The sequence below is a fragment of the Lipophrys pholis genome (assembly GCF_963383615.2).
Source record: "Lipophrys pholis genome assembly, chromosome: 11".
NCBI classification, from domain to species: domain Eukaryota; kingdom Metazoa; phylum Chordata; class Actinopteri; order Blenniiformes; family Blenniidae; genus Lipophrys; species Lipophrys pholis.
Window position 1 is genome coordinate 12,319,065 of NC_137631.1, and position 22,110 is coordinate 12,341,174.

Below are 22,110 nucleotides of genomic sequence, written 5' to 3' on the forward strand. Positions count from 1 at the left end.
TAATGCTGCCTTGCTTTCAGGGAAGCAGATTCTTCAGGTTTGTTTTTATTTTATGAACCCCCTAAAACCTTCAGTTCTTTTCACATTGGGCCTTTAAAGTCTGAAGAAAAACCTCTTCAAGTAAACATTGCTTCGTTATGAGAGACCACAAATCTGGACCAGAAATGTAGAAAGAATTAACTTTATTTCATCACTGAGACCAGACAATTCTAGACGGTAGATACTGTTCAAGCAGGCTGTTTAGCAACACCAGGCACAATATCCCACGTTACACCACAGACTTAGTCTTGCTGATGTGTTGTGAACACCAGTGTTTACAGGGTTTGTTCCATTATGCCCTCTACTGGCGAGTGCAATACACGGCGAAACAAAACAGCATGTTTGCAGGAAAGTACCATGATGTCATTTCGAAAAGTGGGCTGGCACATTTAGAAAGAAATATGTAATTAATATTTTGTTGTTTTGGTTTGTTTTTTGGCAGTAGTGGTGATGATGATGATGATCATGATGATGATGATGATGATGATGATGATGATGGATTCAGGCCTGTTTATCCACAGTCAGTAGTAATAGTGCTACATAATAGATGCCATAATTCATATTGCCTCATAAAAGAAATATAAAAATTGCTTGTACATTTTGCTTTTCTGCAGCCAGTCACCTGGAACTGAGATGAGTGGGTGGATGTATGTATTCTTACCAAGCAATTCCAAAGGTCTTAGATTAAGTTTTTTGAACATGTTATGAAATCTCACCTGTAACATTCGTAAAAATGTACAAACGTTTTAGTGAGTCAATATCTCCAGTGTGGAAACTATGTTGTTTGTAGTTACTACTGTTTTTGAAACTTGCTTTGTGGGTTAGTTCAGTTCCATATAGTTCAGACAACTTTATTTATCCCAAAAGGGTCAATTCATTTGTAAGTTCCCAGTGGACATTTACATTCATGAATACACACAGTCATTGAAAAAAAGAATGAAAGGTCAATAATTGAATCATCAATCTGTCTAAAAACAGAATAAAAGCAGAAGGAACAATAATAAAAATTATAAATAAGACAATAAAAAAATAATGTCCTTGAAATAAAGTAAATTAAAGGTCATTTAAAAAGTCATTTAAATGGTTATTTACTTGTCCCAAGGTGTTTTATTTCATGTTTGTACAACGCTAATCCAGAGAGAGAGAGAGGGAGTCAATTCTGCCATCTAGTGAATAAACTACATACCTGCAACTTGTCCAATCATTTCTTTTCTGTAAAACACACAATGAACAAGCGTAAGCAGATCAGTTTCAAACTGTTTATTTATAATTATAAGAGAATGTGTCCTTAAATAACTACATGAGAATAAACAAATGTTGATATGATGCTCCAACACAGAACAAATTGTTGAAAGTCTGAAGTCTGTTATTGAACATATTTGATCTTAATTGCCGCCATAGACACAAAAAGTGTTTTGTCAGTTTATAATCAGTCTAAGTTAATAAGTTAATTATTACTTTGATCTCACGGTTTTCCTTTCCTATATGTCACCCACTCTCTCTCGTACTTGTTCAGAGTAATTTTTTGTCCCTCTGCTAACAGAAGAATCATATGTTCAGCCAACAGATGTCTTCATTCAACAAGCAGAGGTCATAAATGGGCTCTGAATGAAACCGTTTCAAAATCCTAGTGGACAGTTTGCCTGTGTGACACACACACAACCATCCAGTTGACTGTTCTGAAATCTTGAGAGGCTTTTTTTGTATAAAACCCATATTCTGCATCTGTTACTATGATGAAACACCATACTTACAGATACAGAATACGATTTTATCATTATTTAAGTTTTTGTATTAAAGTTTGCTTGTGGTTGTTGAAACATTATGTTGTATGTCTATAGTGGAAGTTCAAGATCCACTTGCGATTATGTGAGAGGTTCTAATTCAATTGTATGTCAATTTCCTTTTGCAGTGTACAGTAGGAAGATTGCAATATTGTGTGTTCTGTGTGTTTGTTTGGCTCTCATGAATGGTAATGTTGTGGCCAGTTTATTCAAAACACTTCCAAACCTTTTAGCTCAACAACAATTCTGTCAAAGGAGTCAGACTGTTGAACAATAAAGGAGTCAGACTATTGAACAATCTGAACAGCAACATTAAATGAAAGTAGCAAAATGAGTTGCATTTAAAAACAGGATGAAAGCCAAAATATTTTTTCTTAAAAAGTACAGGGAAGAACAAAATGTATTATTCATGAAATAATGTGATTAGAATGTCTGTCAAGAAGTAAATATAAGGACAACACATCACACAATTAAAACTATTGTGGTGGTGATAATAATGGGAAAAAACAGAAATAAGGAAGAACCCTGACCGATTATGTTTTTATTTTCAATTTTTTTCAAGTTTTTGGAATTATGCAATATTGCCCAAAGAGCAATTTCAAATGTATGTAATAAAGGAAGTTAAAAAAAATTCAGATTTTTCTTTTTGCACTGTTTGATTTGCATATTGATACCAAAGTTGGAGATTCTAAGAATTGTATTATTTATTTGGCAAATGAAATAAACAATTTTAACTTGAACTTCTGTTTCTGCTCTGCATCAGTCAATTTCAAGTTCCTTTTTTTGACTGATGATTTAAATTCTAAACTTTTAATATACCCAAAGCCATCACGCAAATCTGCCATTTTGCAAAAATCAAAACCGGGAGAGGTAAAGGTTCATGTAAGGCATGAAGGCCCAGGTCTGCCAATCTCATACAGGCTTCTAGTTTATCATGAAACTACTCAACAATGGCTGTCCCTTTATTAGTCACTAGTCCATTTTAGACATTCTACTCCTACTTTTAGAGCTTTACATCATCAATCCCACTTACATCCCTGATCTTAGTTCATCCCCATAGACCTGCTTGTACACCGAAGTCATCAGGTCAGAGACAGATTGTTGGTCACCCACAATACGAGCTTCAAGACAAGAGGTGATGAATCGTTTCTTTTTGTGAAAAATTAAACTGTGAATTAAGCTGAATGAGTTGCCTCTGTCTTTACAAGGCTCTGATTCTTAATACTTTCAGGAAGCAACTGAACACGTTTTTATTTAGGTAGACTTAAACAAGGATTTTTATGTCTGTTGATCGATGCGCTCAAGTGTTTCATTTTCTTCTTACTTTTCTTGATACAGTTTCTCAATAGGAGTTGCCACAGCAAATAATCTTCTTCCAATACCCTCTGTCCACCGTCCCCTCCTTCCTCACACCTCTCCCTGAATCCATCAACCTCCTGACTGACCTTCTACTTCTTCCACGTGCCTGGTAGCTTCATCCTTCGGATCATATTCCATAATTAACCATCTGAAACTTGTCTCTTTTACTTTTCCACGAAGCTGTGCAGTGTTTAGTCATTTATTATTGCATCTATATTTTATCTTAAAGCACTTTGATGTTTCATTAATCAGTGAAATGTACCATATAAAATCTGATTAACATGTTACTTTGGATTAAACATATGTACCTCATTAAGTGACCTGCTGATGTAATTTAGCTATAATGTACCGTTTAGTGCCATCTTGTGGATAAAATTTAGCCATGCACAAAGTCTTCATCTCTTCTTCCTCAGAATGAGACGATTACTAGGTTTTAACTAAATGTAGAGCAGATTTACATCACTCACACTTAAGTGTACAAGATTTTCTAAACCACAGCAACAAGCACTGAAATGCAAATTCAGAGGCAGCAGACCAACAAACTTAAGCATTCGTCATCTTTAAAGTGACCGAGCTCCAGGGTGTGACTTGGCAGAGACAAAATACAACCTAAACTGACGTGTGGCGATATATTACTTTTTTTTTTTTCTACACACTGAAAGGTAAATTTTTAGGAAGTGTTGCTGATCATCCTTTCTTATCCAATGAAGTCCAGCCACGATTTTCGGCTATTGACTTATGTTGAAGGATCTGATTGGGCCGCATGTGCAGAAAGCTGCTATCTGATTGGCCGGTGGTTGTGCGTGGTGCGCAGCCATTGGTTGGTTGTCACGGGTTTAACAGAGTGGGCTCTTTGGGTGGGAGAGGCGTCCTGTCAGTCTCTGCTTGAACGGTGCTACGTGCACTTCGCCCCTCCGGCTTTTGTTTCAGGAGCTCAACACTCACCCTGTCCTTCCAATCCCAAAATGAAACGAGCTTGGCTGCTAGGGCTTCTCTTCTCCCTCTTGGCCTTCGGTGAGTAGCAGGAGGATTTAAGGTCGTTATTGTCCAACATTGTCTTTCCTGTTAGCATGTGAGCTAGCGGTCAGTTGCTCATTGATCACTGGAGTCTTCTTAATTCCTTAATTTGTGTTCATTTATCAATGGTCGAGCTCGTGGTTGATTTTGCGTTCATCATATTTTACAAGAATGTTATCGGCTGTCACTATATTATCGCCTTTCTCGAAGTTTCCTGGAGAAAGCTCTTGTGTCTTGAAGCAGGCTCGTGTTAGCTCACATCCTCGTGTTGCTGCTCCTAACGGGCAATATGTAATTTCTGGACTAATCAAAGTTTTTCTCTCGTTTTGTTGAACATTTTCCATTTTGTAACTGTAGAGTGAAATCTCTCCTCGACAAACCTGCATGTGAAGTCTTTTCCTGCACACAGCAGGACCAAACTATAACCAAAATGTCATTCTAACTTTCAATATTTGTCGTTTCCAGCTGCTGTGAAGGCTGAGGATGAGCTTGATGTGGATGGGTCAGTAGAGGACGATCTGGGGAAAAGCAGAGATGGCTCCCGAACAGATGATGAGGTGGTGCAGAGGTTGGTGTTACTTTAACTGCCTCTTTCTACCCTAGGAGTAGAAAACAGTTTTTATATTAGCAAAAGGTCGTGTAAACTTGTACTTAATGACCCAAGGTCAGCCTGACCATGGTTGTGCACACATGTTATGAGCGCAGGGGTTTGCAGTGTCGACTGTTCACTGCTCATTAATAGCAGCCTTCGGCGTACACCGATCTCCTGAGGCATTGAGCAGGTTTCTTTGTGCTTGTCTGGCAGCTGTGATTTGTTGTGCGCTCTGCTCTGATCTTACCTGTGTCTGTCTCCAGAGAGGAAGAGGCAATCCAGCTGGATGGCTTAAATGCAGCTCAGATTAAGGAAATCAGGGAAAAGTCTGAAAAGCACGTCTTTCAGGCTGAAGTTAACCGCATGATGAAGCTGATTATCAATTCTCTGTACAAGAACAAGGAGGTGAGTTTCAATAAATAGGTTTATTTTTAGTAATCCTTACTTCAGCATGTTTAGAAATATACATGTGCGGCATGATTTAGAACTTGTTTGTCTTTTTCAGATCTTCCTGAGGGAGCTTATTTCCAATGCTTCAGATGCCCTGGATAAGATCCGCTTGCTTTCTCTGACCAATGAGGATGCAATGGCTGCCAATGAAGAGTTGACCATCAAAATTAAAGTATGCACAATTAATCTGGAAAGTTTACTCATTTATATTCAGTCTTCTATATGACCCAAGTCTTGCATGTTAATGTGTTTGTGTTGCTGCCGTCCTCAGTCTGATAAGGAAAAGAACATGCTCCACATCACTGACACGGGCATTGGAATGACCAAAGAGGAGCTGGTAAAGAACTTGGGTACCATTGCCAAGTCCGGCACCAGCGAGTTCCTCAACAAGATGACAGAGATGCAGTCAGACGGACAGTCCACCTCAGAGCTGATCGGCCAGTTTGGCGTGGGTTTCTACTCGGCTTTCCTCATCGCCGACAAGGTCATCGTGACATCGAAGCACAATAACGACACCCAGCACATCTGGGAGTCCGATTCCAACCAGTTCTCTGTCATTAGTGACCCCCGCGGAGACACACTCGGCAGAGGAACCACTATCACGTAGGTTTTCTTCCATCGTCATTCACATGATTCAAGATTTATAGAAGTCCACCCTTGTAGTTGTATTTCCCCAACTTGAATTTTATGCTTTCATAACAAATTTAGTGATTAAGCTGCTTTCAGAAGCAGACAAGAACTTTGTCACCACACTTTTTTAAATGTCAGCACTGTGACTTAAAAGATGAATCTCTATGTAATTTCAGGCTTGTTCTAAAGGAGGAGGCTTCTGACTATCTGGAGCTCGAGACAATCAAGAACCTTGTGAGGAAGTACTCCCAGTTCATCAACTTCCCCATCTATGTCTGGGCCAGCAAGGTGATTGCTAATGACCATTTCTTCCACACTTTGACTCAGACTTGCTCTGAATACACATTTTGATATGACGAATATAGGTGAACAAACGGTGAATTATTATTTTTTTTAACTGGTCAGACTGAGACGGTTGAAGAGCCCATTGAGGACGATGCTGAGGCAGCGGAGGAGCCCGAGAAGGAAGCTGAAGACGAGGCTGAGGTGGAGGAAGAAGAGGAGAACAAAGACAAACCAAAGACAAAGAAGGTGAAATAAGGAGTATATTTATCATCTTTTGTTTAAAATCATTGAGAATTACTTGGAGACTGGTTTGGGAATTTGTCTATCTTATGAGATTAAGAGGATAAATGATGCCAGTGGGTTCACAAGTTTCACAACAGGTGTTTTTTGACAATGTGCCTCTGTAGGTTGAGAAGACTGTGTGGGACTGGGAACTGATGAACGACATCAAGCCCATCTGGCAGAGACCAGCAAAGGAGGTCGAGGAGGATGAATACAAAGCTTTCTACAAGACCTTCTCAAAGGTACGAACACACAATGGTTTGCCAAATCACAATATATTTACACTGAAGTTTCTTGTGTGTATGTTTTAAATTCAAATTGGGTGATTAATAATCCAAACCTTTTTGTCTTTCTCGAACAGGACAGTGATGACCCTCTAGCTCATATCCACTTCACAGCTGAGGGTGAAGTGACTTTCAGGTCCATCCTGTTTGTTCCTACCTCAGCTCCCCGTGGCCTGTTTGACGAGTACGGCTCCAAGAAGAACGACTACATCAAGGTGAGGACCTACATTGGGGTTTTGCATCAAATAGAATAGACGTGTTTCTCCCCAAATATGCATTCACAATTTGAATCATTTCTCTTGCAGCTCTTTGTGAGGCGAGTTTTCATCACAGACGACTTCAACGACATGATGCCCAAATACCTGAACTTTGTCAAGGGAGTGGTAAGTTGCATTTAAGAGCCATGCACTGGTACGAACCGCTGACTTTCTGCTTCACCGTCACTAAGTGACCTTTATTCTGCCAGGTTGACTCAGACGACCTTCCTCTGAATGTGTCCAGAGAGACTCTGCAGCAGCACAAACTGCTTAAGGTGAGAAACGCCAGAAAGTGCACTTCTGAAGATGTGATCATTGCCTGAAAGAGGCTCAATGGGAATCTAACCAGCGTTGCTCATCACATCTGTACAGGTCATCCGTAAGAAGCTGGTTCGTAAGACTCTGGATATGATCAAGAAGATTGCAGAGGAGCAGTACAACGAGAAGTTCTGGAAAGAGTTTGGAACTAACATCAAGCTGGGCGTCATCGAGGATCACTCTAACAGGACTCGTCTCGCCAAGCTGCTGCGCTTCCAGACCTCCAACAGCCAAACCGAGCTGGCCAGCTTGGAGGAGTATGTGGAGCGCATGAAGGAGAAGCAGGACAAGATCTACTTCATGGCCGGTACCAGCAGGAAGGAGGTGAGTGGAAGCATACATGTGGGGTGCAACGTTTTTAAAACCGCGTGCTAGAGTTCTCAACGGCGGTCTCCTTCCAACACCACAGGCCGAGTCTTCTCCGTTTGTAGAGAGGCTGCTGAAGAAGGGCTATGAGGTGGTCTACCTGACGGAGCCTGTGGATGAGTACTGCGTCCAGGCGCTGCCAGAGTTCGATGGAAAGCGCTTCCAGAACGTGGCAAAGGAGGGTGTCAAATTTGATGAGGGTGAGAAGGCCAAAGAGAAGCGAGAGGCCCAAGAGAAGGAATTCGAACCTCTCACTACTTGGCTGAAGGACAAGGCTCTGAAAGACCAGGTAAGTTATCAGCAGACGAAATGGTACATTTAGCTCCTCCTGCTGAATTCTCAAATGATTGATTTTTTTTTAATTTTTTTTTTTGGTCTCCCAACAGATTGAGAAGGCTGTTCTCTCTCAGAGGCTCACCAACTCCCCCTGTGCTCTGGTTGCCAGTCAGTACGGCTGGTCAGGAAACATGGAGAGGATCATGAAGGCACAAGCTTACCAGACAGGGAAAGACATTTCTACAAAGTGAGTAACTGCTCGCTATTCATGGCTGCATGTCTCATTAACCTTTCCTCTATTCTGTCATTTTAATCGCCTCTCTCGTCCTCAGCTATTACGCCAGCCAGAAGAAAACCTTAGAAATCAACCCCAAGCATCCTCTCATCAAGCAGATGCTCAGCAAAGTCAAAGTAAGTTTGACCCATTTCATTGATCCCTCATAGTTCTCCTGTGTATTAAATGAGTTCTGCAACAGTTTGGGTATAGAATACAGTAATTGGTGTATGGAGCCTGATGTTTTGTTTCCTTGTCTCTCAGGAAGGTGCCGAGGACCAGACTGCATCAGATCTCGCTGTGGTTCTGTTTGAAACGGCTACGCTGAGGTCGGGCTACCAGCTGGCTGATACCAAGGCTTACGGCGAGAGGATAGAGCGCATGCTCCGACTCAGTATGAACGTCCCTCTGGATGAACAGGCAAGTTGCTGATCCGGAGACGTTTCCCAGCGTGAACATTTACTGCTTATTTTCACTGTGGAAATAGTTTAGTTTTTGTGGCTGAAATTTTCATTAATAAACTGAGACAACTTCTGCACAGGTTGAAGAAGAACCAGAGGAGCCTGAAGAAGCAGCTGATGACTCTGAAGATAAAGAGGAAGAAGAAATCATGGATGAGGATGAAGAAGAAACGGTGAGAACACTTGCATGAACGGGATCCGCTACAATCGGTATCAACGTGGTGACTTAATTCATCAATTTGTTTTTTTTGCAGGAAAAGACAGACAGGATTGAACTGTGAAGCACTGATTGGGAGCGCGCGCAACAAGGTTCCTGGCACCGGTTCTAGTGTCACCGTGGTAGACATTATTGTGGGTGGGGTTCCTGGGTTTTGGGGTTTTTTAAGATGCGCATTGTTTGTGGTTTGGTTTTTGTTTTTTTGTTTTTACATTCCTCATGACTGTAAATTTGTTAATATTTAACTGACCTGTTTCTGGAAAGCTGCAATCATGTCTATTGATCAATAAATGTTTCCTGGAAAAACATTCAAGTGGGTATTTTCGCTGTATTACATGTTGCACACCACGTGCATGCAGTTTAATACCATTTCCAATCACCTACACATTTCACACCTAAAGACATTCTTACAGTCGAACCTTGAGTGAATTTCTTTTTTTCTTTGGAAATAAACTAGACTAAACGCGCTCCTTACCAATGTATTGCACTGAGGAGCGGCTGCAAACCACTACACTTTGTTCCTCTGTACAGGTGTTTGTGGAGAAAGTCTCAATTCGAGGAAACCTTTTCTTGCATTGGATGGTTCAGAATCCCAAACGTATAGCCCATGTGCAAACATGAGAAACATGTTTTGTTTTTTTAAGGAAAAGTGCACTTATTTGTCCACTAGGGGGCGGTTCACAACTCTCAAACCCAGAAGTGAACACAGTTCAAGTTCATTACTACAGAGCCTGTAGTGCAGCTGCATGGCAAACAGTTTCTGCATGCATACCATACATCTAGATGGATAATGTCCACATCAACCTGATGCAGTAATACATTTTTTTTAAGAATTGTGAAAGTATTTAAAGATGTCAGTTGTTGGGATACAGTGGGTTTCCTTTTATTACTGCTGCAGGTCAGTCACAAAGGATGTATGACTATAAGTCGTTCAGCAGGACTCCCTCTTCTGGGATTAAATCTGCCATCACGCACTTCTCAGTAGTACCTCTTCTGTTGTTCACAGAATATTTAGCATTATCAACAGCATATCTGTGGTATAAAATCATTGGAAAGTGTAGTCTTATCTCTGTGTGATGAGCTGCGAGGCAAACCACCGTATAGTTGCTGCAGCAACATGGGACACAGAAATAAGTTGAATTGTGTTGCATAGCGAGTATTTTTCCATTAACATCTCACAGTAGTATGTCAAGGATCTTCTGTCCACTGAGTAAGAGTGTGTGCTTAAACAACTTTTTTTTTATTCTGCTTTTGCATTGTCCTGTTGATGGTTGCTACAGTGGATCAAGACTTGACCTCATGTTCTTGAACTCCAGTCTCTTTGCGACCATCGTCCTCAGTTTCTCCCTCTTTCCCGTTCACAAGCACAATTGCATTCCTCTCCTTTCTCATGGAAACCTTCACATATCCATGGTTTCCTCAACCTTTCATTTCTTGCAACAAGTAGTTCTTGTACTCGATAAGATTATGAAAATATCTGATGGCATAAATTCACTAAAGAGCAGTCAAAACACCAATATTGTAAATCAGACGAAGAACATATAAGAAACCATTACACAATGCATTGTAAAGGAAAAAGAAAGCCTTCTCCAGTTGGTGGCACTGTTACCCCGTTCTGGAAAGAAGGAAGCTTTGAAGTAAATCAAAGTAAAACTGCATTTTACCATCAGATTGGTTTTTACTGGAGTTTATGGTTTTTAAGTTTACAGAATGTACACATTCCTCTAAAGGAGCAAATCCTTGTAACATAGTTTATTTGTGTTTCTTTCTCATCATTATGCCATTGTATGTGAACCTTTAAATAGACTGAGAGATAAATAAAAATGAAATGGGCTGAGAAGGTTGTTTCTTTTAAATGGCAGCACTCCTAAAACAAAAGTCAGTTTTGGAATGGTGAATACAGAATTCTACACTGGGAAATGCAGGAGATTATTCATCCTTCACATTTCTTTAATCAATGTCCTTGACAATTTCTATTGTTAAAGTTATAATCTAGAAGTGTGTTCCCCTCCCAAGTGCTTACAATCTGATTATTTACTTCATGGTAATATAATATATCGCCATTATCTTTGTCAATCATCAGTAGTTCCTGTCCCTGTATCAATTTCTTTTCATCTGACGGTGCAATTCTTTTCGGCAAACCCCTTGCATATTATAATAATCTGCAGTCGCAGGCTCTAGGGTCTGTTAAGAAGCATGAGGCGTAAACATTATTCAGGATCCACGGTTCAGAGAGCAGGCCCGATGCAAATGACTCTTCCAGTGGAGACCATGATGGAGCTGTACCGTACACCCTAAAATAATTAGCCCTGTGGCACACAGCTGACTGTGTGTTCGATCAACAGCAGCGTTACACTACAGGCAGGTCAAGTCCCTCTCTCTGCCCCCATATGTTCGCCAGAGTGAGAAAATATTGTGGCATCTTAATAAAAGGTGACAGATATGGGCCACAGCAGGGGGAGGGGTCTCATAATGGAGCAGCACAGCCTCAGAGGATAATGATAACCACGGCAGATAGTAGCGGTGCTCTTTTACTGGACGTTACTTCCTTGAGAGAGGCTCCTTCCTGTTAAACAGCTGAAATTACATCCAGGCTGAAATTCCAACACAGTGTGACAATGTGGACTCTTCTGTCCGTCCCTCACCTGCAGGACCAAAGTCAGTCCTCAGCCTTTTCAGCGCAACTGTGTGTGAGTGTATGAATGTGTGTATAATCATTAGCATGCATTACGTCTGACCTTCATCTTGGAAGGAGGAAACAATCCGACGTTGAGCAACAAAGCAGGCTCTACCTTGGACAGGTTGTCCGCTCATCACTGAGTGAACACAGCAATGCACACATCCAAACCTACAAGCAATTCACAGTCACCAGTTCACCTAACACGTGTTTAGATTGTAGGAAGTCAGTGCAACCAAAGAAAACCCACACAGGGCAACATCAGCAGGGAAATTCCATGTCTTTGTTGCTTTTTAATTAATGGCATAACTGAAGAAAAGACGACTGATCCATATCATTATATAGTCTAATCTATAAGCTTTTGAAGCTTTACAAGTGCATCTTTTTGTGTCTATTATTGGCACGTCTGCAGTGGGTTCAAAGTGGGAATATACCTGCTGTGAGGTCATAATGTTGACTAATAATCCAAAGCATCAAAATATGATCTTTATTTAACCCTTTGCTGACAGATGTGTTTCACTTTACAGCTTTACAATACTTGTAAAACAACAAAAATAAAAACATGAATCGCATGAATAGAAACTTATTTCTCTCGGCAAAGTTTAAAATTTCATGAATGTTTTAGCCACAATAAAAACACTAACAAGCTTTGGATATAAAGAGCTCACCATGGAGGAAGCAGTTTTGCTGCCAGAGAAGCTTCAGACCAAAACTATTTTTTGTCACAGTATTTTTCACAACATGTCTTTCCACCATGGAGATTTTGGTGGCATGCAGTACCTGCGTGAGGGACACAATGTTCCCAAATGTCCCACGGCTGAAAAACCGTCTGCAGTTTTATTCAATTTCCTCCAATTAGAACAAGCAATTGACTCTAAAGTCTCTGTACTAATAAAGGCACTCTTTCATTTATAATCATGTGTTGTCACATTACTTTTTGTTATGCAAAGAAGAAATCTGGAGGTTAGGGTCAGCAAGTTTACCTTTTAATGTTGAAGAACCAATAATCCACAAATCATTATTTTAAAACACATATTTGTAGAAGAAAATTCAGAGTAACTGGGATGGAGGCAAAAATGACAGTTACAGACTATAAAGACTTTGAAGAGACATCTCAGCTTAATATCAGCTAACTAGCAAGAGAACATATATGTTCTATCTATATAGAGGACATTGGTGTACCATGTGGGGAGAACATGCAAACTCCTGGCAGGTATTTGAACCCATAATATTCTTGCTGTGGTCAGAGTACTGCTCCACTGTCCAGCCCATATTATTATTATGATTTCATGTCATGTCATGTTATGATATGATATGATATTGTGTGTGCGACTGTTGGATATATTTTTCTCTATTGAATGAGATCCTGAATGATTTCAAAAACATGTGCACAAACGTGCACAGTAGGAGAGGAGACATCTTACAGTCTGTGGAGTGTGTTTGATCTCCTCTGTGCCAGAGGAAATCGATCCGCGACTGCCAGAGCCCACCGGAGCGCTGCTCTTTCTCTTTTCCCGTCATTTGTATTTTGCGGCTGACTGCAGCTTGTGCGCCGCCGCTGCGCACATACGCACTCCCTGGATAGGTGGTTGCCATGGATTCCTGGGTCACATGCGTGGGTTTCCTATAGCCAGAAGCAGCAGAAGATGCTCGGATCAAAAACCCAGAGCCATTTTCATTCAGGAAAAAAAGGCTCGATGAGCGGCTAACCGGTGCGTCGGATCAAATCTCCACATCTGTGCGCGCGTGTGCTTTATTATTATTATTTTTTTCTCTCCTCCTTTCGACTTCGCAGCAAACCGGTTTGGTCCACATTCATAGACTGATCACAGGAATGAGTATAGAAATTCCGGAAGGACTGACGGAGCTGTTACAGAGCTTTACCGTGGAAGTGTTAAGGAACCAGCCCAGGGATTTGCTCGAGTTTGCGTTGCAGTACTTCACCCAGCTGAAGGACAGCGAGACCAAAGAGGCCTCATTTGGCCATGAGCAGAATTCGGCCCCGAGACCTGGAAAAGCGGTCAATTTCATTGACGAAGCCATGCAGATCGACTCGGAAAACGGAGAGGAGGACGACGACGATGACGAGGAATTCATAGGTGGGCTGAAGGACTGGTTGCATGTCAGACATATGGTGTGTGTGTGTGTGTGTGTGTGTGTGTGTGTGTGTGTGTGTGTGTGTGTGTGTGTGTGTGTGTGTGTGTGTGTGTGTGTGGGGTTTATTTTTCTGCTGCACTGCTGCTGGTGTGAGGCAGAGGCAGAGGAATATGTCGCGCGCAGTGATGCTCGCCACCTTCTTGCATCCACAGCGCGCGGCTCTGTCATTCGCCTTATATGGTCACTGAGGCTGAATGGTCCATGAACGATCCTGCTCTTCATCCTCTTCTCTTTGTGATGAGGGTGGCGTTTAAAGGCCCCCTCGCTTCTCCACAAAACCCTGCACATCTGTGCCATTTGAATATTTCCCTGTTCCATGTGCAGGCCCGCCGGGCCTATAGATACCCTGGTTAGCAAAATAACACAAGCATATTGCATCTACTGTCAGATGAGCTTTACTGTAAGAGGCGATCCATACGCAGTATGAGAGTGACAGGTCGTTGCCGGTGCAGGATTGCATCGAGGTGCATGCAGCAAGTAGCAGCAACCTCGAGCTCTGACACAGCATCCCAATGAGTAGTGGGGTCTGCAATTGCTGGCTGCAATGGTTACATAATTATACCCTATTCAGCTGTCAAACCAACCAGTGTCGTCTTTTAGGTGACATCTCCAGTTTATTAATTATATTGTTTTCACTGTGAGCTTCTCTGGCCCTCACAGGCTGACAAGCTGTTAATGGATAAGCCCTCCCATCTAATGTATATTTCATACGGAGCTCTTGTGAATGAGCTTGGCACTTTCTACCGGGTCTTTTTTTTTTTTTTTCGCTCCATTTGAATTTCCTTCTCGTTTACATTTGATTGAAAGACCCAAATCCCATTCAAAGCAGCTGTCCTTGACAGAAACACCGTAACGTGATCATGGCTGAATACCTGTCAGATGGAGTCACTTTGCTATGACATTTCAACATGGTTGTATGTTTTCATGTGTTGCAGCACCAGTGATAAACAGATATATCAGAAGAGCATCAGGTGAGTTACCATTTCCTGCCGTCTCAAAGCCTGTCGTGTCAAAAGAAAAACTCTGGAGAGTGTCAGTGGTGGAAACACAAACACTGAGGCTACCTCCCATTGACTCCACTGTCAGAAAACTACTTTTTCATCTGTGCTGTGTTACTGTCTCACGATTTTGATGGCGTTGATTTATTAGAGCTTCTGAAATTGTTTTTACTTGAATGTGGTATTAGACCGTTGTCTTGGTAGGCTGGACCAATAGTATTGTGAACGGTAATCCCTGGTCATATTACCTTATTCTACTCTAAATCAGAATTGGACATGTGGTACAGAGTATGCTGCACTGGCAGAGAGTAAACAAGCAAACACGTTTAGTTTGTCCCTGTGAAAATACAGGAAAGAAATATGATTAAAATTCTATACTGACCTCCCTTAACCTGCTAACTCAACATATGCTGCATGAATCCACAGTGGATTCTTTCTCCAAGGTAAACTTGTGTGCTATGTTGAGTGCTCAATATTTACTTATTAATGTATCTATTTCTGATTTTATTGATTCTTGATGTATTTTGCTTCTAAAAGATCAGAAATTGACAAGCAATGTATTTCAAATAGCCTAAATGCTGCCTGAAATTACTTGTTAACATTCAAAATGTATTTTTGTGTATCATCACACCTTATAAATCAGAAAAAAAACAGCTCATAAATGGTAAAAGGGTTAATTATTTTCACTAGTTGTTACAGCTGGTCACCACAACATTTAATGAATTGAATTTTTCAAAGAAGCTGGCAGGTAAATACCTTAAGTAAGAACAACTCACAGGTACATGACAACCTCAAAGCAGCCTGTGTTATTGACAGTGTTTTCCTTAATTTTTCTGTTTTTTTATTTTTTGTATTCTGTTTTTATATTCTTTTATAGAGAGTATTTGTATATTCCTTCCTAAAGAAATCTCTATAATTGCATTTTATCTGCCTATTTATTTGTTTTGTTTTTATCAGTGTTGTGTTTCTTAATATGAGCCTTGTATATATGAATATAGAAATGATTGAAACTGCAGTGACCCGACGGCCATATGGTTGGGGCACATACAGCATTGTGCATAACCTCCGAGTAGTGATTCTGATTACGTTTATGGCTGGCAGAACAATTAGCTGCATGTCTCTCACCCAACGCATATTTACCCAGCCTCTTTACTGTCCGTATGAAATAGTTCCACTCAAGTGTATCTTCAAAAATGAATTTTGCAAGTGGTCTGACGTGAATACAATACAGCCAGTTAATATCATATATAGCTTCATATCCACAAAGGAAGTTTGTATTTTGTTTATTCGTTGATCTCTGTCTTATAGTGTGTGCTGAAGCATTCAACCCTGATGAAGATGATGAGGATAAAGAGCCATGGGTAGGATGGATCCCATGTTGTTGATTTTTCACAAACAACATGAATTATTGTACTGAATCTGATGAAAAGGATCAATATATGACTTCTTATTCTGTGTACCTATCCACTAACACAAGGGCACCTAACAAGAGGATGTTTTCACTTGCAGGTTACCTACCCAAAAACCGATGAGCAGAGACAGAGACTACAGGAAGCGTGCAGGGACATTCTTCTTTTCAAGAATTTGGATCCGGTAAGCGGATTATTCTCAAGCATTACTCTAGGTTGTGCTCTGCCATCTCTTCAATCACACAAAGGAGAACGTGGCCTGAGGCCAGCAGCTTCCTCCTGCATGTTGAGTGCATTGTGCCTGGTTTCTAAAGATATTTTTTTAGTGGGAAAATCACAACACACAATGAAATATTGTACCAAAATCTTTCAATGACATTTCTCACCATCACAGGAGGAGATGTCACAGGTGCTGGATGCCATGTTTGAGAAGTTTTTCACAGAGGGAGAACACATCATTGATCAAGATGATGACGGAGACAACTTTTACGTGATTGAAAGGTCATTTTTAGGATCACTGCCAACATTATTTAGTCATTATTTTGTAATCACATCATCGATCAATCAATATTAGCATCATAATCCCTCCATTCAATGTTTTTCCTGCTGGTTGAAAGGTGTATGAGATGGTAACATGTGGCTGCTGCGTCTATATATTTGCTCTCACGGTTTATTTTTCTGCTGTACTTTCATTCAGTGGGAAGTTTAACATTTATGTGAAGGTGGACGGCGCGGAGAAACTGGTAGGCTGCTATGACAACAGAGGCAGCTTTGGAGAGCTGGCGTTGATGTACAACACCCCCAGGGCAGCCACCATTATTGCCACCTCGCCTGGAGCCCTTTGGTGCCTAGTGAGTAAACCATTGGAATCGCGTGCAACCGCACAGTTGGCTCCTCGCTCAGGTTTTTATGACACGCTGTGCTGGCAGTTGTCGTGATTTAAATAAACATGCAGGCTGTCTGCGGCAGTGCTGCTACCTGGTATCATAGCATGAGACCGAGTTAGCCAACTTGAGACATCATTATATTCTAAACCGAGTGGAGGCAACAAAAATTTAAAGTGCGTCACTAATGGACATGGTGTTACATATTCATTGTTTACAGAAAGCTATTAAATTTGTAAAGTGATGATGAAAAAGTGTGATTGCAAGAATAAAATACGATAGTGGTATTCAGGGGGATTAGATTAAGCCGAAACCTGTTCTGGTTCAGTAAGAACTGTACTGGGAGCTTAATGTTTTCAGAAGATTTTAAATGAATGGCGTTGTGCTTTAACAGTGTCAAACTGATTTGTAACTGTGGTCAGGAGAGCTGTGGTGAATATTCAGGTGCTCGCAGACTTTGTCGTGTGAAGCAGTTTGTTTATCAATGACTCATAGAGGGTCGTGTCCTTAAAGTGTAGGTAGCAGCTTACATTATGTCATCGCTGTGCAGACAGGGCAGGTTGCTGCTGTATCCCCTGTTGACCTGAGCAGTGTGTAGCATGTGCTTGAGCTTGCAAACAAGCAGGAAGCCCTTTTCAACCGAGCTGGTGGAGGATGGAGACGACTGCCTCTGTGTGTACAGTATAGAAGGAGCTTTAAAAAAAAGGCTGTTTGGGGAATAAATTAGTACATATTTAGCTCTGTGTCAGCCCAATACTGTGCATGTCTGTGAGTTCAGAAACCTGGGCCTTACTCTAGAAAGCCATGAAAATAGAGCCACGTTCCAACTGGAGTGCGCCCTCTGCTGGCACAAATGTTCTGTCCTGCAGTAAGATAATCCGGACTACATTGCCATCTAACTAGTTGTCTGCCCATTATCTGTGTTTAGACTCTACATATTTATAAAATGACACACTTCAGGAACATTTCTTACATTTGGAACTGGAAGCTTATGATGATAAAGGTTTTATGTAAGTGTTGTTGGATACTTTATCTTGTAATGTACAAAGCAGCCTTGAAATGTTTGGGAAACTATGTTGCTGTTGTCAGACTTTACAACCTCTCTGGATTCTTTCTACATTATGATTTCCATTTTCTTCATCAGTGTTTCTAGAACCAGACCAGAATTATCGTTTGTGTTTTCATTGGCCCGCCTGAATGTCCACGGAAGCAAAATGTCGATTGTGCACATGATGTCAGTACGCTATTTATGTAAAATGCGAGGCAATCAAATGACTTTCAACAACAACACAATGAGTTATATACTCCTATTATCTTGCTCTGTTATCTTTATTTTCCCAGGCTTATTGTCAACAAAATAATGCTGAACATCGTAGAGGAAGGTGTCAAACATGCAGCCTGTGGGCCAAAACCAGTCCACCAGAGTCCAATCCAGCCAGACAGCCAATTCAGCATGTCTCAAACAGCTCCATTCAAAAGTAGCAAAGTAACATTAGCATGAAAGCCAAGGCAATGCTGAAAACTGTAGACACAATGCTGCCTTAGAAGGGTAAATGTTGATTTTGCATTTACACTTCCTCAATAATGGAACTGTCCCGGATTTGTAGAGACATATTAAATTGAGTGTAATATTTTTTCTGCAGCAATGTCTCATAGTGTACTTTGTTTTTAGGAGAATCATTTTGAGATGTCTTTCTTGATCACTATGCTGTAATTTTACTGATTTGGCCCATTTGACGAGTTCGACACTCCAGCTTTTAAACAAACACTGATTAGCCAAAACATAATGACCACATAGCCAATAATGTGGATTTACAGTAAATTCCTCCTGTGCAACAGACTAAGAGACACTATGCTTCAACCCCAGTAATAACTTCTGCAGCAGTTTCAGCTACAGTAGCTCGTTTGTTGTCTCAGACCACATGTTCCAAGCGCTTGCTCTGTTTTTGCCTCGATGAGCTCAATTAAGTCACTCATGATCCTCTTGCTTGGGCACTGCTTTTCTTTCTTTGGACCACCTTTGATTGATACAAAACACTACAGACCAGGAAAATCCCACAGGAGCTGCAGTTTTGTTGATGCTTTGACCCAGTCATCTAGCCGAAACAATCTCGCCTTGTCAAACTTACTTAAATCCTGAGTTTATTATATATCAGCTTTAGTTATCAGGACAAAATGTGCGCTTACTAACCAATGTGCCCCACTCACTAAGTCTTACCGGATGAAGTGACAGTCAGTGTTGTTCAGTTCACATGCCCGTAGTAATGATGACACGGCTGATCTGCATAAAACATGCCAAGAAAACATGCATGAATGAATGAAGTAATTCCATAAATAGATTGGAATAAGCATTTGCAGAACTCAAAAGGATCACTGTGTTATTGCAAATGATTCTAAAGTATTTCTTTACGTCTGTGTTTTAGGATCGTCTGACATTCAGAAGGATCATTGTGAAGAATAACGCCAAGAAAAGAAGGCTGTATGAGGCATTCATCGAAACGCTACCGCTGCTTACATCTTTAGAGGTCAAGATTCACCTTGGTTTCCATTGTCAAGAAAGTCTATGGAGTGTTTACAGTGAAATCATTATCGATCAAATGTCTTTTCACACACAGCTGTCAGAGAGAATGAAAGTAGTCGACGTTCTTTCCACCAAGGTGTACAACGACTCACAGCAGATTATTGCTCAGGTAATGGATCGCTCTCTTGGATCTGGTCTTTGATTGTTCTTTTCATTTCTCTGCTCCACGTGTATGAACTATGCATCATGTGTCACTGTCTTCATTCACAGTTACTTTATCATTGTTATTCTAGGGGGATTTAGCAGATAGCTTCTACATTGTTGAGTCCGGTCAAGTTAGAATCACCATGAAGAGAAGCCGGGTAATTCCGTACACACGTGTAAACAACAAACTAATGAAAATTACACAAGTAGATACTTTTGGCTGCTTTCTGGCATCTTACAGTTTGTATTTCTTCAACACCAGACAAAAAAAGACCAGGAGGAGGAGGAGGTGGATATCGCCACATGCACTCGAGGCCAGTATTTCGGGGAGTTGGCTCTTGTCACAAACAAGCCCAGAGCTGCATCTGCCTACGCTGTGGGGAGTGTCAAATGCTTGGGTACGTTTTGTGCAGTTTTATATTGATTCATACACTTACACCTCACACACACACACACACACACACACACACACACACACACCAGTATGTCTCTGAACCAGGGGAGAATCTGAATACCAACACAACTCACACCCAGAAAGGCATTTCCATAACCCCATGTTTTTGGCCTCTGCTGCTGGTGACTTTAACATCACATCATGATACGTTTTGTTTTGTGATTCCCTTGCTAGTCATGGATGTCAAAGCCTTCGAGAGGTTGCTAGGGCCCTGTATGGACATCATGAAGAGGAACATTGCTAACTATGAGGAGCAGCTGGTGACCCTGTTTGGAAGTAGCCCTGAGATCGAGCAACAAACTGCATGAGGTGACACCAATGGACCATGAACGGGTGATTGGGGGGGGGGGGGGGGGGGGGGGGACGCTTGTGTGGATGTTTTTGTCTATATCCACTTTAAACAGCTTTTCTAACAAAAAATGTGAATATCCAGTACTCTACATTTGAGTGTCAAATAAGTGAAAGAGACAAAGTCAGATTCCCACATGAGACAAGATTCATGTTAGTACAGTTTGTTACAGAGCAGTAGGACTGAAGTAAAGCCAAAGCAGCATTGCTTAAAGCTTGGTATATGTCACGAGTGTCACCTTAAAAAAAAAAAATTCTAAGTGTGGATTTTACTTGTCGTTGTCAGGTGCATTATTTGTTTGTATATTGAACACTTTTGTTAACTCTCACCTTTTTCTCCATAGTGTTATAGCTACACCTGCAGTATGATATTGTTTGTAAATTTCTAAACATTATTCATCGACATCGGATGCCAAAGCGAATTTCTTACTGGATAATTGTGTGCGAATATGCCACATTCGCCTGTCACAGTTGGAGGTGCACTGATACAAGAGCCCCAACATGAGAAACAGTAGAGGGTTTTTGATGGGTGTTGTCTCGAAGTAACATCTTTTACATTTTGATTACAACAGAATGTAGACTTGGCAGTACCTTAACATTTTTACAGAAACACTTTTCTCTTCATCGTGAGATTGAATCCCTTGAACACACGCTCATAAGCTGTAATTCATTGTTGGTAAGTGTTTGTGGCTGTCAGCCTAATATTATGCTTTTACAAAAAAGCAAACTTCAGAGAGATAGCTGATAGTTTTGTAAGAATATACAACACATTGCTGTACAATTTTGAAACTAAGTATTTACTGTTACTATATAGACCCACTTTTAACTTTATAAGTTGCCCCGCTAGACTGTAGTCATTATAGCCAATGTCACAAGACAAATGGGTTTTTCTGTGTTTTAATGTAAAATTTAAGTCATGCTGTTCTTGTGTAGGTGAAACATACATTATTATAATATTCATATTTGCTGTCTACCTCTGCCAACAACTTATACTGTTTCCCATTTGACAGGAATCTAAAGTGGGTCTTCTTGCTCTCTCTTCTTGTCTCTCTCTTTTTAAATAAATAATTGAAGTCTCTTGTATTTTTGTCTGCAGCTTAAATCATCAAAAGATGGGTTTCCACTTAGACATGCTACTTTATATTTCACCAAATTAGTAGTTCTGGTCGTTTTTGGAGGCAAAACAACAATACTGGTACTGTATGTTTCACTTTTCATGTCAATAAAGAACGTTTTATAATTAAGAGTCGGGTCTTTTTTTTTTTTTTTTTTTGTAATGAAAGTCACTCATTCAAGGTTTCCCATTCTCTATTCTTTCTCCATTCATTCATTATTCAGTCATTCATTGGTCCATTCTCTCGATTTTGCCGTGGAAAGATAAAGAAGAGGCTTCCTCACAGAAACGAGAAATTAATCTGCTACGTGTGCAAGTTCTTCTTTGCCGTTGTTGCAACATTGCAGATAAAAAAATAACCATGTATTGTTCTTGTTATTGCCAATCAGCTGTTACTGGGTAGAAACAGACATTCACTTTCATCCAATAACACGATGATCAACAAACTGGGCC

General features: G+C 40.7%; 2 protein-coding genes across 2 annotated transcripts; both read left to right on the forward strand.

Moving 5' to 3' along the window:
• Window positions 1-4,035: 4,035 nt before the first annotated feature.
• On the forward strand, window positions 4,036-9,209 carry hsp90b1 (heat shock protein 90, beta (grp94), member 1). Its single transcript, XM_080475519.1, has 18 exons — window positions 4,036-4,196; window positions 4,665-4,767; window positions 5,055-5,196; window positions 5,297-5,413; window positions 5,513-5,844; window positions 6,048-6,159; window positions 6,277-6,402; window positions 6,564-6,680; window positions 6,800-6,937; window positions 7,028-7,105; window positions 7,189-7,254; window positions 7,352-7,621; window positions 7,707-7,952; window positions 8,050-8,186; window positions 8,272-8,350; window positions 8,478-8,633; window positions 8,755-8,847; window positions 8,929-9,209. The coding sequence occupies exons 1-18, from the start codon at window positions 4,148-4,150 to the stop codon at window positions 8,953-8,955; spliced, it is 2,388 nt and encodes a 795-aa protein (XP_080331645.1). The 5' UTR covers window positions 4,036-4,147; the 3' UTR covers window positions 8,956-9,209.
• Window positions 9,210-13,185: 3,976 nt separating this feature from the next.
• Window positions 13,186-21,781, forward strand: prkar2b (protein kinase cAMP-dependent type II regulatory subunit beta). The gene is made up of 11 exons (XM_080474574.1): window positions 13,186-13,667; window positions 14,661-14,696; window positions 16,032-16,084; window positions 16,233-16,316; window positions 16,527-16,633; window positions 16,830-16,983; window positions 19,440-19,541; window positions 19,632-19,706; window positions 19,831-19,899; window positions 20,004-20,139; window positions 20,370-21,781. The coding sequence occupies exons 1-11, from the start codon at window positions 13,403-13,405 to the stop codon at window positions 20,501-20,503; spliced, it is 1,215 nt and encodes a 404-aa protein (XP_080330700.1). The 5' UTR covers window positions 13,186-13,402; the 3' UTR covers window positions 20,504-21,781.
• The last annotated feature ends 329 nt before the right edge of the window (window positions 21,782-22,110 follow it).